Source organism: Thamnophis sirtalis, unplaced genomic scaffold (genome assembly GCF_051295495.1).
Source record: "Thamnophis sirtalis isolate CommonGarterSnake01/CBP01778 unplaced genomic scaffold, rThaSir2_p1.2 scaffold_2, whole genome shotgun sequence".
Lineage (NCBI taxonomy): Eukaryota > Metazoa > Chordata > Lepidosauria > Squamata > Natricidae > Thamnophis > Thamnophis sirtalis.
Window position 1 is genome coordinate 52,466,760 of NW_028261382.1, and position 15,296 is coordinate 52,482,055.

The window sequence follows — 15,296 nt, forward strand, 5'->3', positions numbered from 1 at the left end:
GAAGACCCTGGACAGGATTCCGACTCTGAGCAGGGCGCAGAGAAACTGGTTGGCCACCAGGAGGCACCTGAGCCTTGGACCAGTGGGGAGGAGACAAGGGAGAGTGAGCCGGAGGCCAGTAGTGAGTTGTTCCTGGATGCACGCCATCGAAGAGCTACCAGGCGTCAGGAACAATTACGCAATTACAGGAGGTGATTGTACTCAGCTGGTGGTCATTAGGCTCCTCTCCAGACTATAAAAAGCTACTTGTGCACACTTCCCTCTTTGCAGAAGTCAATGCAGGATTGAATGTCGGAGGACGTTACTGTGAGCTTGGCAGGCTGGATTGCTGCCAAGCCTTATCTGTGTTTATTGCTGCCTGAGTTTGTCTGAGTTGCTGCCAAGGTCTTTATCTGTTTGTTCTGCTTGGCTTTCAGACACCGAGGTTTTGGTGTCTTGCTATTAAAGTACATTCCAGTTAAGCTTGTCTCGGCATTCGTTACTGGACGGAGGAGGGGGTCAGAACAGTGCAATATCGGGTTTTCAGTTTCAATTATATAGAAGGTAAAGGATGTGTGTTTATCGTTATAATGTACACTGAAGACGGCGTTTAATTTTGCTGTGCCATGTGCAATAGCAATAAAGTAAACTAAAAAAAACTCTCGGGGACGTCATTATGGACACCTGGACACCATGTGAAGCTTCAGGTGTCACGGGCGAGAAGACAACACGTAAACAACGAGGAGGATCAGCTGGAAGGGTGACAAGAATAGATTTGAGGTGGTTTTTTTTCCTCCTGGAACCTGTTCAGATTTTTTGCACGGCTTCCAGCTTCCCCTTGGCACATTGAAACCTTAATTGAACACTGTTGCCGCTACGTGTTTATCCTCCTCGTAATTAGCCAGACGTGTGGCGTAAAACTGGATCGGATTCCCGGAAAACTCCCTGGGTTTCGCATGGAGAGGATAGAAGGGACTACTCCGCTTATGGCTGCTTGCTTAGCGAATGTTCGAAGCTACGACGCAACCCCCAAAGTGACTTCAGAGTTACAGCTGCCCCACTTCTTCCCCCATGTGGTCACGCAAACTAGTGGTGGGATTCAATTTTATTTTACTACTGGTTCTGTCGGCGTGGCTTGGTGGGCGTAGCAGGGGAAGGATACTGCAAAATCCCCATTCCCTCTCCACTCCAGGGGAAGGATACTGCAAATCTCCGTTCCCTCAACATTCCAGAGGAAGGATACTGCAAAATCTCCGTTCCCTCAACACTGCAGGGGAAGGATACTGCAAAATCCCCATTTCCTCCCCACTACAGGGAAAGGATACTGCAAAATCTCCATTCCCTCAACACTGCAGGGGAAGGATACTGCAAAATCCCCATTTCCTCCCCATTCTAGGGGAAGGATACTGCAAAATCCCCATTCCCTCCCCACTCCAGGGGAAGGATACTGCAAAATCTCCGTTCCCTCAACACTGCAGGGGAAGGATACTGCAAAATCCCCATTTCCTCCCCATTCTAGGGGAAGGATACTGCAAAATCTCCCTTCCCTCCCCGCTCCAGGGGAAGGATACTGCAAAATCTCCCTTCCCTTCCCGCTCCAGGGGAAGGATACTGCAAAATCCCCATTCCCTCCCCACTCCAGGGGAAGGATACTGCAAAATCCCCATTTCCTCCCCATTCTAGGGGAAGGATACTGCAAAATCTCCCTTCCCTTTCCGCTCCAGGGGAAGGATACTGCAAAATCCCCATTCCCTCCCCACTCCAGGGGAAGGATACTGCAAAATCCCCATTCCCTCCCAATCAGCAGGGACTCAGGAGGCAGAGAATAGATGGGGGCGGGGCCAGCCACAGGTGGTATTTGCTGGTTTTCCGAACTACTCAAAATTTCCGCTACCGGTTCTCCAGATCTGGTCAGAACCTGCTGAATACCACCCCATTTTTTTTGGTAACCATTTATGGCCTCCCCACGATTACACAACTGTGATTTGCAACTGGGCTCCCCCATTTAATCCTGGTTCCCAGGGAAAAAAATATACCCATTGGGGAAACATAATGACTGCATCATTGGCTTAATACCACCACACACCTTCTCATAAAATTGGTTATGTGTCGCCTCGACGTATGACCGCAACGATTTAAGGACCGTAATTCTGGGACCACATTTTGGGGGAGCCCCCTCAAGACAACAAACCAAGCGGTTTTGCAGTCCCCGTCTCAGGTTTTAGGGACAGCCCACGGGAGAAGGGGGGGCAGAATAGTTACGTTCGTTTGCTGTTCAAGAAGAGCAGGGCATGGGTTCAAACGTTATACCTCAATAATGCTGAGTCTTTCCACGCTGCATCCGACATGGTATCCCACAGCTGATTCAAGATTTGGGTCATCTGGAAGGGGGAAAAAATAGGCGTATGATCTGGATTTATTCTTGTGGCCCGACAGCAGCGAGTGGAGCTGGGCAGCAGATTCGGACAGTGAGGAGGTTGGGGAGGAACATGGGCCAGTCCTGGAGTCTGGGGAAGGCTCTGACGAGGGCTGGGCGTCGGAAGCAGAGATGGGGATGAGGCCGCCTGGCAGTGATCAGGTGCCTACAGAGCTAGACAGCAGTGAGGCAGAGGAACATCTGGAGCCTGTTCCCAGTGTCGGCATGCACAGAAGTGCCAGAACACAAGAACAGCTAAGAAATCAGGGTCGACTTGGGAGTAAAGCCACAGGCGTAAGGTGACTGGCTCCTCCCAGGGGAATAAAAGAGGAGCGAAAGGGGAGGGGGCTTTTGCAGGAAACAATTCCTTCATTTGTTAGATTCATTTCAGGAGTGTGAAGATAGCAATAGTTAGGCTTATATACCGCTTCATAGGGCTTTCAGCTCTCTCTAAGCGGTATACAGAGTCAGCATATTTCCCCCAACAACAATCCGGGTCCTCATTTTACCCACCTCGGAAGGATGGAAGGCTGAGTCAACCTTGAGCCTGGTGGGATTTGAACAGCCAAACTGCTGAACTGCAGTGCTGCATTTAACCACTGCGCCACCTCGGCTCTGTCTGTGAATCTCAGAGATTCTGTAGTCTTTCCTTGCACAGCACCTCATTGGGAAAATATGGACATGGCAGCTTTCCAAGCTAGATAAGTTCTGTGGTGATAAATACTCCTTTGAAAGACTGTTTGCCAGGCCTTGGCTGAATGTGAAGGGGAGGAATTCACATTCGCTTAATAAAAGGGGTTTTGTCGGGACCAGGAATCTGCCTTCTCCTTTTTGGGGAAGCTTAGGTCAGGACAATTCTCCTGCCAGAGAGAAAGGAGTTAATCCAGAGAAAGGTTATGGCCATTGTTGCTTGACCCAAACTCAACACAATCAGTTGGGAGGTTCTTTGGCTTTCTTGGGGAGAGTAGGCCAAGATCCTTCCTTGCCTCAGAGGAGACGAGTCCCTTTAGGGAAGAAGAGGTGACTCGCCACCGTTTCCACAACTCTTAAGTTGCGCAAAGCATCCGAAGAGGATTACAGCCTGTACCCCTCAATTTGTTCCCTAAATAGAGGCTACCTGGGACTTCATCCGCTTCTGCCGTTTCAATCTTATCCATGAGATCGTTGGAACTCCATTTGGTAATCTCTTTCGGGAAGACCTCTTCGTTCTCAGAGATACCCTCTAAGGAAGAGAAGAAAAGAGAAGAAAAGAGAAGAAAAGAGAAGAAAAGAGAAGAGAGGTGAAGAGAATGCAGAAGAGAAGAGAATGCAGAAGAGAAGAGCAGATATAAGGAGAAGAGGAGAGGAGAGAAAAGAAGGGAAGAGAAGAATGCGGAAAAGAAGAGCAGATATAAGATAAAGAGAGGACAGAAAAGAAGAGAAGAGAATGAAGAAGAAGAGAATGCAGAAGAGAAGAGCAGATATAAGATAAGGAGAGGAGAGAAAAGAAGAGAAGAGAATGAAGAAGAGAAGAGAATGAAGAGAAGAGAATGCAGAAGAGAAGAATGCAGATATAAGGAGAAGAGGAAAGGAGAGAAAAGAAGAGAAGAATGCAGAAAAGAAGAGCAGATATAAGATAAAGAGAGAGAGAAAAGAAGAGAAGAGAATGAAGAAGAGAAGAGAATGCAGAAGCGAAGAGCAGATATAAGATAAAAGGAGAGGAGAGAAGAGAATGAAGAAGAAGAGAACGCAGAAGAGAAGAGCAGATATAAGATAAGGAGAGGAGAGAAAAGAAGAGAAGAGAATGAAGAAGAGAAGAGAATGAAGAAGAGAATGAAGAGAAGAGAATGCAGAAGAGAAGAGCAGATATAAGGAGAAGAGGAGAGGAGAGAAAAGAAGAGAAGAAGAATGCGGAAAAGAAGAGCAGATATAAGAGGAGAGGAGAGAAGAGAATGAAGAAGAACAAAATGCAGAAGAGAAGAGCAGATATAAGATAAGGAGGAGAGAAAAGAAGAAAAGAGAATGAAGAGGAGAAGAAGAGATATAAGAGGAGAAGAGGAGAGGAGAAAAAAGAGACAAGAAGAGAAGAAGGCAAAGAGCAGATATAAGATAAGAAGAGGAGAGGAGAGAATGAAGAAGAAGAGAATGCAGAAGAGAAGAGCAGATATAAGATAAGGAGAGGAGAGAAAAGAAGAGAAGAGAATGAAGAAGAGAAGAAGAGATATAAGAGGAGAAGAGGAGAGGAGAGAAAAGAGAAAAGAAGAGAATGCAGAAGAGAGCAGATATAAGATGAGGAGAGAAAAGAGAAGAGGAGGAGGAGGGGAAGGAAGAAGAGAGGATGGGAAGGTAGAGAAAGAGGAGTAGAAAGAGAAAGCAATTAAGGCATAAATACCTTAACATTCTATTTTTAATCCTTATTTTTATCGTCTGCCAGTCGGGCGTGGGTTGAGGGCGGAAGGCGAACTCTCGTCGCCTTTTTTGTTTTAATTTATTTTGCCCTTCCGAGCCTCTTGGATCTCCTTCCCTCTCCCCCCCCCACCCTTAACCCCCCCCCACCATTAAAATTGCCAAAGCTACCCCAAAGTTTCCGCCGAGCAATCGATAAACTTTTCTCTTCTGCAAAGAGTTGCCTGCTTGTCCAGACGGGGCCAGAAATTGCGGGCAAGAAGAATCCGAAGTCCCAGCTCGGCCCCTTCCCCAATTAAGGCAACCCCTTTGGAAAAGGTGCGCGGGGGCGCGCATGTGTTTCCCACCTACCGTGTGCATCGAAGAATTCCTCGTCGGAGCTCTCCTCCGAGTCGCGGGCAATGCTTTGCATCCTCCACTCGGAGATGTTGTGGTGCGAGGGGCTTGCTAGGAGGAAGAAAGGGAGTTTGATGCCATCTGTTCTTCTCGGAGACCAAGGGCACTGCCTCTCCTGGCAGAGACACACACACACACCCCTCATCCAAGACACGGCAGACCCAAGGATGCTACCTCGCTCCAGGTCCAAATTCCCTCTCCAACACTGGTCACTCGTGGTTTATGGGGTGGGGGTGATTGTGAGCCCCTCACAACCCCCTGCCCGGCAATCATCAAACCTCCGTGGCTGCTCTCTGCTCCGAATGAGTAAAGCTATTTATAAACTTGGGAAGGGTTGTGTGGGGGGGGGGGGGGGACCACTTTGGATGTACAGGCCGGCAATTTAGCAAAGGAAGTGGTCTAATTGAACTTAGTGGGGTGTTTTTTTTCCCTGTTTTTGTTTTCTTTCAGTAAAAAGCTTCCTTTCTTAGGTTAAGAAGGTTTGCAAAAAGCGAAGAAGAAGAAGAAAAACAGCTTTTGAAGCAGGCAAAAACTCTCTTTTCCATGCTTGAAATGCAGAAATAACCACAACGGGGCAAGCAAAATATGCATACATATAGGTAGGTAGGTAGGCAGGCAGGCAGGCAGGCAGATAGATGAATGGATGATGGAGATAGGATAGGAAGGTGGATGGATGGATGGATGGATGGATGGATGGATGGATGGATGGATGGATGGATGGATGGATGGACATACAGATTCTATAGATAGATGATAGATAGACAGATAGATAGTGGATGGATGGATGGGTAGGTAAGTAGGTAGGTAGGTAGATGATGGATAGATGGATGGATGGATGAACGGATGGAGAGATGATAGATAGATAGATAGATAGATAGATAGATAGATAGATAGATAGATAGATAGATAGGGATGGATGAATAAATATAGTTGGATGGATGGATAGATGGATGGATGGATGGATGGAGGATGGATGGATGGACATACAGATTCTATAGATGATAGATAGATAGATAGATAGATAGATAGATAGATAGATAGATAGATAGATAGATAGATAAATAGATAGATAGTTATGGTAGGTAGGTAGACAGACAGACAGACAGACAGAGAGTCGGGGGATGGATGGATGGATGGATGGGTAGGTAGGTAGGTAGATGACAGATGGATAAATGGATGGATGGATGGATGGATGGATGGATAGATAGATAGATAGATAGATAGATAGATAGATAGATATAGAGGTAGATAGATAGAGGATGGACGAATGGGTGGATAAAGATAGTTGAATGGATGGATGATGGATGGATGGACATACAGATTCTATAGATAGATAAATAGATAGATAGATAGATAGATAGATAGATAGATAGATAGATAGATAGATAGATAGATAGATAGAGACAGACAGACAGACAGACAGTGGATGGATGGATGGATGGATGGATGGATGGATGGATGGATGAATATAGTTGGATGGATGGATGATGGATGGACGGGCAGACAGATATATTCTATAGATAGATAGATGATAGACAGACAGAGGATGGATGGATGGATGGATGGATGGATGGATGGATGGATGGATGGATAGCTAAATTGATTGATTGATTCCCCAGCATTTAGGGCGATCTAAGCCCAGGCCTGGGGCTGTCAGCTAAGATTCCCAATTTCAGCAGTTGTTGAGACCAGAGAATGATTAATTCATTCCCCCCCTCCCCGCTTCTTTATCAACACTAATTGCCTCTCCAAACCAGACCTTCCGCCTTTCGTTAAGCAGAGACGCTCGGCGCTGAAAAGCCACAGCTCTTCCAGGCAGCGAGATGCACATTAATGCAAAAATGCAGGCAGACAGAAAATCAAAACTGCATTCATAAGGGAGCTGACATCCCTCACCAAAACTACAGCTTGGGGGGGAATCTGCTTTTTGTTCTAGGTGTCTTGCAGTTGTGCAAAGGCCACACTAGGCATGACTGTGTTTTTTCCGCTGCTGAGAAATAATAATTGTGTTGGTGAATAGCAAAGTTGATGGTGGATGGCACGGGAACCCCAAACCCATCATCCACGGGTCCTTGGTGCTCTCTGAGCATGGTGGGTTTTCTTGCACACCACTCATCAGCCAACTAGGTAATATCATCAGGGCTTGAAGGAATGGGGTTTGCAGATTGGAAGAGGAGGAGGAGAAAGAGGAGGAAGAGGAAGAGGAAGAGGAGGAGGAGAAAGAGGAAGAGGAGGAGAAAGAGGAAGAAGAGGAGGAGGAGGAAGAGGAGGGGGAGGAATCTGTGGTGTCCTTGGTGTTCCCCGACTTTAAAGGGTTTCCTTACAAATGTTTCATTATCCAACTAGGTAACATCAGTGGTGTTAGAAGGGAGTGGGGTTTGCAGAGGAGGAGGAGGAAGAAGAGGATGAAGAAGAAGAGGAGGAAGGAGGAGGAGAAAGAAGAAGGAAGAGGAAGAAGATGGAAGAAGAAGATGAAGGAGAGAAAGAAGAAGAAGAGGAAGAGGATGAAGGAGAGGAGGAAGAAGAAGAGGAAGAAGGAGGAGGAAAAAGAAGAAGAGGAAGAAGGAAGAAGAAGAGAAGGAGGAGGAAGAAGAAGAAAGAAGAGGAGGAAGAAGAGGGGGAGGAAGAAGAAGAGGAAGAAGGAGGAGGAGAAAGAAGAGGAAGAAGAAGGAAGAAGAGGAAGAGGATGAAGGAGAGGAAGAAGAAGGAGGAGAAAAGAAGGAAGAGGAAGAAAAAGGAAGAAGAGGAGGAAGAAGGAAGAAGGAGGAAGAAGAAGAGGAAGAAGGAAGAAGAAGAGAAGGAGGAGGAAGAAGAAGAAGGAAGAAGAGGAGGAAGAAGAGGAGGAGGAAGAAGAGGAGGATGAATAAGAAGAGGAAGGAGGAGGAAGAAAGAAGAAGGAGGAAGAAGAAGGAAGAAGAAGAGGAAGAGGAAGAAGGAGAGGAGGAAGAAACAGAGGAAGAAGGAGGAGGAGAAGGAAGAAGGAAGAAGGAAGAAGAAGAGGAGGAGGAAGAAGAGGAGGAGGAAGAAGAAGAGGAAGAAGAGGAAGAAAGGAGGAGGAGAAAGAAGAAGGAGGAAGAAGACAATTCTATTCAACGCAATATTCTCCTCTCCCTACCCTAAAATCTCCTACAGGACCCCCTTTCCCACCGCTCTCTCTTTCCCGGCTGGGGGTCCCCGACTCACCTCCTCTTTTGGAAGAGGATTTGGAAGACGTCGACCACTGCTTGGTCAGCACTCGCCTCGGCAAAGGCTCGTCCGTATTGCTGGCGGCATCCACCCCCTCGGTGGATGGCGCTATGGCCTTGGATTCCACATTGCGCTCGTTCAGGGGGTCTTGAGGAAGGTGGGGTTCTAGATCGGGCTCGTTGATGCTGAACTGGGCCATCTTCTGAGCCAACATCAGCTGCACCTCCTTCTCCAGCTGCCGGATGTCCTCGATGGTGAGTCCGTACCATTCGTCCTGCCAACACCAGGCCTGCCGATGAGCCCTTACCATGACTTTCCGTAAACCTGGAGGGGGGCGGGGAAACGAAAGTCAGCCATCATCAAACCAGCTTTCTTGGGTTCAAGGTTGGAGAATCCTGCCTTATAGGGTCAGCCCCTCTGCTCTCTCTCTGGCCGTTAGGCCCACTGACCTTAGGGGAGATTTGGCTGGCTGGGGAATTCTGGGAGTTGAAGTCCACAAGTCTTACAAGTCCCCAAGTTTGGACACCCCGGTGTTAAGGCAAGCTACAGAAGTTTCTCAAGGAATGAAACCCTTCCATCTGCCAATCCGTTTTAAGAGAATCGTTATTTCCATGGTTACTTCCCTAAAGGTAAAGATTCCCCTCGCACATGCGGGCTAGTCCTTCCCGACTCTATGGGGCGGTGCTCATCTCCGTTTCAAAGCCGAAGAGCCAGCGCTGTCCAAAGACGTCTCCGTGGTCACGTGGCCGGCATGACTCAACGCCGAAGGCGCACGGAACGCTGTTCCCTTCCCACCAAAGGTGGTTCCTGTTTTTCTACTTGCAATTTTTTAACCTGCTTTTGAACTGCTAGGTTGGCAGAAGCTGGGACGAGTCGCGGGAGCTCACTCCGTTATGCGGCGCTCGGGATTCGAACCACAAAACTGCCGACCTTTCTGATCAACAAGCTCAGCGTCTTAGCCGCTGAGCCACCGTGTTCCTTAAGCGTATCTTCTCTATGCAGATATAAATCCTTCCTTCCTGAAATTCTGGACCCTTGGAGAGAATTCATGATGTTTCTGTAAGCTGTGAAGATAGCTAGAACCTCTTTGCAAGGTGCACCTGGGTCTCACAGCAGGAGGAGGAGGAGGAGGAGGAGGAGGAGGAGGAGGAGGAGGAGGAGGAGGGAGGAGGAGGAGGAGGAGGAGGAGGTGGTGGTGGAGGAGGTGGTGGTGGTAGTCTATTTGGGGGCCTCATTTTTTAAGGAATGTATCTCTCTTGTTTGTTCAGTTTCAAGATATCTTTCATCCTGAGTAGCGGCATCCTGGGATTCCAAAATGTTAGCCACCGGTCTCTCTGCCCGGTTGCTGGGGGCGTGGCCATGGTGGGCGTGGCCTATTCTGCCTCCTGCACTATGATGGTAGGGGGGCCTTTTTGCCCGTCCCAGCCTCCGGAGACTTTCCGCGAGCCATCCAATTCCGGTCAGGTGCAGAGACAAAGGATGACCTTAGCTTTCTAGAAAGAATGTTGTTATGGCTACCTATCATCTAACTCGGTACAATCCCATTTCCCCACAACAGAAAATGCATGGCAGGATAAACAGGAAGTGTGGCAGGACCAAGACCCCAAAGAAAAAAAATGGCGGCTTGCCTGACACACGACTTCGCAACTGACAGCAAGGAGGCGGAGGCTGAGCCGGGACCCCACCCACCCCTAAAAGAAACGGAGACCCCCCCCGAGACCAAAGACTCACCAACGTCGTGGATGAAGCGCTCGATTTTCGACTGCATCCCCCAGTAACGGAACTCCACTTTGCAGAGTTTATAGGCACACATGATGGGACACCCGCCGGGATTGTCTTTGTGCTCCTGGATCCAGTCTTCTCCCCAGAGGACCCCTGGATGTTTTGGCGGATTTGAAGACCTGGGGTCCTCCTCCGATTTGTATTCGTGGGGTGGGACGGGATCCTTCACAATATCGATAGGATCTAATGCGGGGGATGGGGGGGGGGACGGACGACAGACAGAATAAATGCGCGCGAGCCACAGGAAACTGCCCCTCAACCGCCCAGCTGCGCATGCGCGTGTGACCCCCCCCCCTCAGTCCACTGCAGTCTCCCCCCCCCCGGCATTCTTGGAGCCTGGGGAGGGCAAAAGCTCACCCAGAACAGTGTGTCTCTTCTCCGCGGGGGAAAGGTTGAACACTGCTCTCCTGAGTCAGGTATATAATAGGTTTCGATATCGATGGAGAATTTCTCCACAAATGGGCAGGTGTACCTGAGGGAGGAGGAGGAGGAGGAGGAGAAAAAGAGCTTAGATTAAAAACCTCTCCACTTCAAAATGTGTCAGAGCCCTACCTGTTCTGACCGAGGCTTCCCAAGAGCATGAAACAAACTCCTGGTCCCGACAAAAAACCCTTTTATTAATTGGCTGTGAATTCTGCTCATTCGGCAAAGTCTTTCAAGGGAGGATTTACGGTCACAGACCTCATCTGGCTTGGAGAGCTGCCAGGCCGAGATCTGCAGAACTTGGCAAGGAGTCTCGGAGAGTCACGAACCAATGAAGCGAACTAATAGTCTCCTGCAAACTCCACTCCCCTTTCGCTCCTCTTTTATTTCCTCTGGGAGGGGCCATTCACCGTCCACCTGTGGCCTTACTCCCAAGTCGACTCTGTTCTTTAGCCGTTCCCTTCGTCTGGCAGCTCTGCGCATGCGCACTGGGAACACGCTCCAGCTGTTCTTCTGCCTCACTGATGTCAGACTCTGAAGGCAGCTGATAACTGGCATACGGCCCTGGGCCCCTCTCTGCCTCCAATGCAGAACCCTCCTCAGAGCCTTCCCCAGACTCCAGGACTGGCCCAGGTTCCTCCCCAACCCTCCTCACTCTCCGAATCTGCCGCCAACTCCACCGGTGGGCCACAACACTCCCAACCATCAGTCCCCCACCTGTAAGTGGTGTATAATAAAGGCGGCTGTTTTCATAAGGAAAAAGCTAGTAAATTAAATGAAAAGGCCTCCAGGATTCACAGAGTAACGCAGAATTTGATTAGCACTTCAGCTTTCACAAAGCTTTTCTCTTTTTTTTGCCAACGTGGTAGAACCTGAGCAGTCTTCCTGCCTTGTCATTTGGATTCAAATCCGACCCAGTTAGACTTCAGTTAGACTTATGTACCGCTTCATAGGGCTTTCAGCCCTCTCTAAGCGGTTTACAGAGTCAGCATATCGCCCCCAACAACAATCCGGGTCCTCATTTTACCCACCTCGGAAGGATGGAAGGCTGAGTCAACCCTGAGCCGGTGAGATTTGAACCGCCGAACTGCCGAACTAGCAGTCAGCTAAAGTAGCCTGCAGTACTGCACTCTAACCACTGCGCCACCTCGGCTCTCAGAGCCCTCGTCCGAGCCTTCCCCAGACTCCAGGACCGGCCCACGTTCCTCCCCAACCCTCCTCACTGTCCGAATCGGCTGCCAGCTCCACTGGCGGGCCACAACACCAATGGGGTAAAGATGCAAGGGGAGGGGAAAAATCGCTGGGTGGTACCTCGTCCTGGTATAAGGATATGCATTCCAGGATTCCTCTTCGACTCGGAGAGCCGCCTTTGGGAGTATCGACCGGAACCAGCTGGGGATATGCATACCAATATGGTACACTTTGTGGGTGTATTGCCCATCGCCACCTGGGCCATCGATATAGGGCCGGTTTTCCAAAATCTCCACGCCACTGCCTTCGCCACACGTCTCTTCCCGGCTTTTTTTCTGAAATTGGAGCAATAGATGAGCAGGCAGACAGATATCAATTATTATTCTTATATACTTTATTCATTAAACACGAAACTCCGCCAACTGAACATTCAAAAATGCATCGCAAATACCAGTGACTGATGCTAATGGTTGATACAGTTTGCTGCCGGCTTCCTAGGTGTCAACCAGGTTTATTATTATTATTATACTTTATTCATTAAACATGAAACTCAACCAACTGAACACTCAAAAATGCACCACAAATACCAGTGACTGGTGCTAATGGTTGATATGGTTTGTTGTTGGCATCCTAGCTATCAACCAGGTCAGAGGTGGGTTCCTACCAGTTCTCACCAGTTCGGTAGAACCGGTTCGTCAAATCTACCGAACCAGTTAGAAGAGGTTCCACCAGAAAGCAGGACACACCTACAGAAGAGGTTCCAAAATTTTTTGAAACCCACCACTGACACAAATACACACACAAACACACACACAGAAAGAGAAAGAAAGAAAGAAAGAAAGAAAGAAAGAAAGAAAGAAAGAAAGAAAAAAGAAAGAAAGAGTGAGAGATGAAAGAAAAAAGGAAAAAGGGACAGAGAGACAAAAGGAAGGAAAGAGAGAGAGAGAGAAAGAAAGGAAGGAAGGAAGGAAGGAGGGAAGGAAGGAAGGAAGGAAACACATGGCTGGCAAGCCACTCCCACCAGGTCACATGGCCGGCAAGCCACTCCCACAAAGGAGGCCACACCCACAGAGTAGGTTCGAAAAATTTTTGAAACCCACCACTGACACAAACACACACACAGACACACACAGAAAGAGAAAGAAAGGAAGAAAGAAATAAAGAAAAAAGAAAGAAAAAGTGAGAGATGAAAGAAAAAAGGAAAAAGGGACAGAGACACAAAAGGAAGAAAAAGAGAGAGAGAGAGAGAGAGAGAGAGAGAGAGAGAAAGAAAGAAAGAAAGAAAGAAAGAAAGAAAGAAAGAAAGAAAGAAAGAAAGAAAGAAAGAAAGAAAAGAAAGAAAACACATGGCCGGCAAGCTACTCCCACCAGGTCACATGGCCAGCAAGCCACTCCCACAAAGGAGGCCACACCTACAGAGTAGGTTCCAAAATTGTTTGAAACCCACCACTGAACCAGGTTTATTATTATTATTATACTTTATTCATTAAACATGAATCTCATCCAACTGAACATTCAAAAATGCACCACAAATACCAGTGACTGGTGCTAATGGTTGATACGGTTTGCTGCCAGCATCCTAAGTATCAACCACGGACCTTCTTAAAATATAAGATGTTCCGAGCAGCCCAATTTTTTGCAGTTTTGCTGGTGTTATTGCAGGAAGCTGCAATTTGTGGGTGTCTCCTGCAACCGGATTGTTGGGGGCAATAGGCTGACTCTGTAAACCGCTTAGAGAGGGCTGAAAGCCCTATGAAGCGGTATATAAGTCTAACTGCTATTGCTACTGCTATTTGGGGGGGGGGGGCTGAGGAGAGTTACTAAAACAATAGAACCAAAAGGGGGGGGGGAAAGAGTGGGAAGAAAAAAATGTAGAAACTACAAACACAAGAAAAAGAAAAATCTAGGCGAATGGGTGGAAAAGAAGAGAATATAAGAGAAGTTGAGAGACGGAGAGAAAATGGTTGAAAAGAGGGAAGAAGGGAAAGGATTTACTAGCACAAAAGAACGAAATATGGTAATATTGCCGATGGCATATAGCTAATAGGATCCGAGGGAAACAGATGAATACTACTAATTGTGGATAATTAACTAAGGGAAATGCTTACTATGCAAAATTAAATTTGAGGATATACATTATCGACAGTAAAACAGAAAAAAATAGATGGAGATGAAATGTTAAGTTTGATTAATCGGGCGGGGGGTGGGCAAATCACGGTATTGTTGGTATATTAAGAAGACATTAAAGTTAAATTGGAAAATACGGAAAGAAAATAAGATGGCTGAAATTTGACGTGGAAATAGGATGTCCAATGAACTATGCCAGTGGCTTCCCAAACTTGGCAACTTTAAGACTTGTGGACTTCAACTCCCAGAATTCTCCAGCCAGCTGGCTGGAGAATTCTGGGAGTTGAAATCCACAAGTCTTAAAGTTGCCAAGTTTGGGAACCACTGAACTATGCATACATACTAAAGTATGTAACAAAAAATTTAAAAAACTGCTTAAAAAAACCAAGCAATTAAAATAATAATAATAATAATAATAATAATAATAATAATAATAATAATATCCTGGAGAGTCACTAATCCTGGCAAGAGTCACTAATCCTGGCTGCGCAAGAACAAGCTATCCGCACAAATGCCATTAAGGCCAAAATCGAAAAATCCTCTGATGATGCCAAATGCAGACTTTGCAAAGAAGCTGATGAAACTGTTGATCACATACTCAGCTGCTGTAAAAAAATCGCGCAGACTGATTATAAATTGCGGCACAATTCAGTAGCACAAATGATCCATTGGAATTTGTGCAAAAATTATAATATTAAAACAGCAACAAACTGGTGGGAACATCAGCCTGACAAAGTCACAGAAAATCAGATGGTCAAGATCTTGTGGGATTTCCGTATACAAACCGACAAAATACTGGCGCATAATACACCAGACATCACACTGGTTGAGAAAAATAAGGTCACAATCATAGACATCTCAATACCAGGTGATAGCAGGGTCGCCGAGAAGGATCATGAAAAAATCGCAAGATACCAGGACTTAAAAATTGAAATTCAACGACTATGGCACAAACCAGCAGTGGTAATTCCAGTGGTAATTGGCACACTGGGTGCTATTCCAAAAGCACTGGAATTACATTTAAAACAGTTAAAAATTGACAAAATCACCATCAGTCAAATGCAAAAAGCCGCACTGCTTGGATCTGCACGCATATTACGAAAATACATTACGACGTCCTAGGCCTCTGGGTGGGGCCCGACTAGTAATAAATGCCAAATCCGGCGAACCAACTGGCCGCTGTGATACAATTCTGTTGTTGCGAATAATAATAATAATAACAATAACAACAACAACAGCAGCAGAAGCAGAAGCCTGATTTTTTTTTCACTTCCCTGCTCCTTCCCTCCTCCCCTTTCTTTTGTGTTTCGTAAGTGATTTTTAAAGCGGCTGCCACTTTGGGAATTAAAGACAAGCTGAGATCGGAGTTATGAATTGACTGTAAGAAAAAAAAAAAGACTTCAGTTAATGA

General features: G+C 47.0%; 1 protein-coding gene across 1 annotated transcript in view; it reads right to left on the reverse strand.

Moving 5' to 3' along the window:
- The window catches only part of PITPNM2 (phosphatidylinositol transfer protein membrane associated 2), a 154,115-nt gene that overhangs the window by 41,412 nt on the left and 97,407 nt on the right, over window positions 1-15,296 (reverse strand). The window contains 8 exon segments of the mRNA XM_087705541.1: window positions 2,290-2,360; window positions 3,513-3,617; window positions 5,132-5,227; window positions 8,360-8,686; window positions 10,094-10,327; window positions 10,502-10,543; window positions 10,546-10,616; window positions 11,879-12,093. Of these exon segments, the coding sequence (XP_087561667.1) occupies window positions 2,290-2,360; window positions 3,513-3,617; window positions 5,132-5,227; window positions 8,360-8,686; window positions 10,094-10,327; window positions 10,502-10,543; window positions 10,546-10,616; window positions 11,879-12,093 (1,161 nt within the window).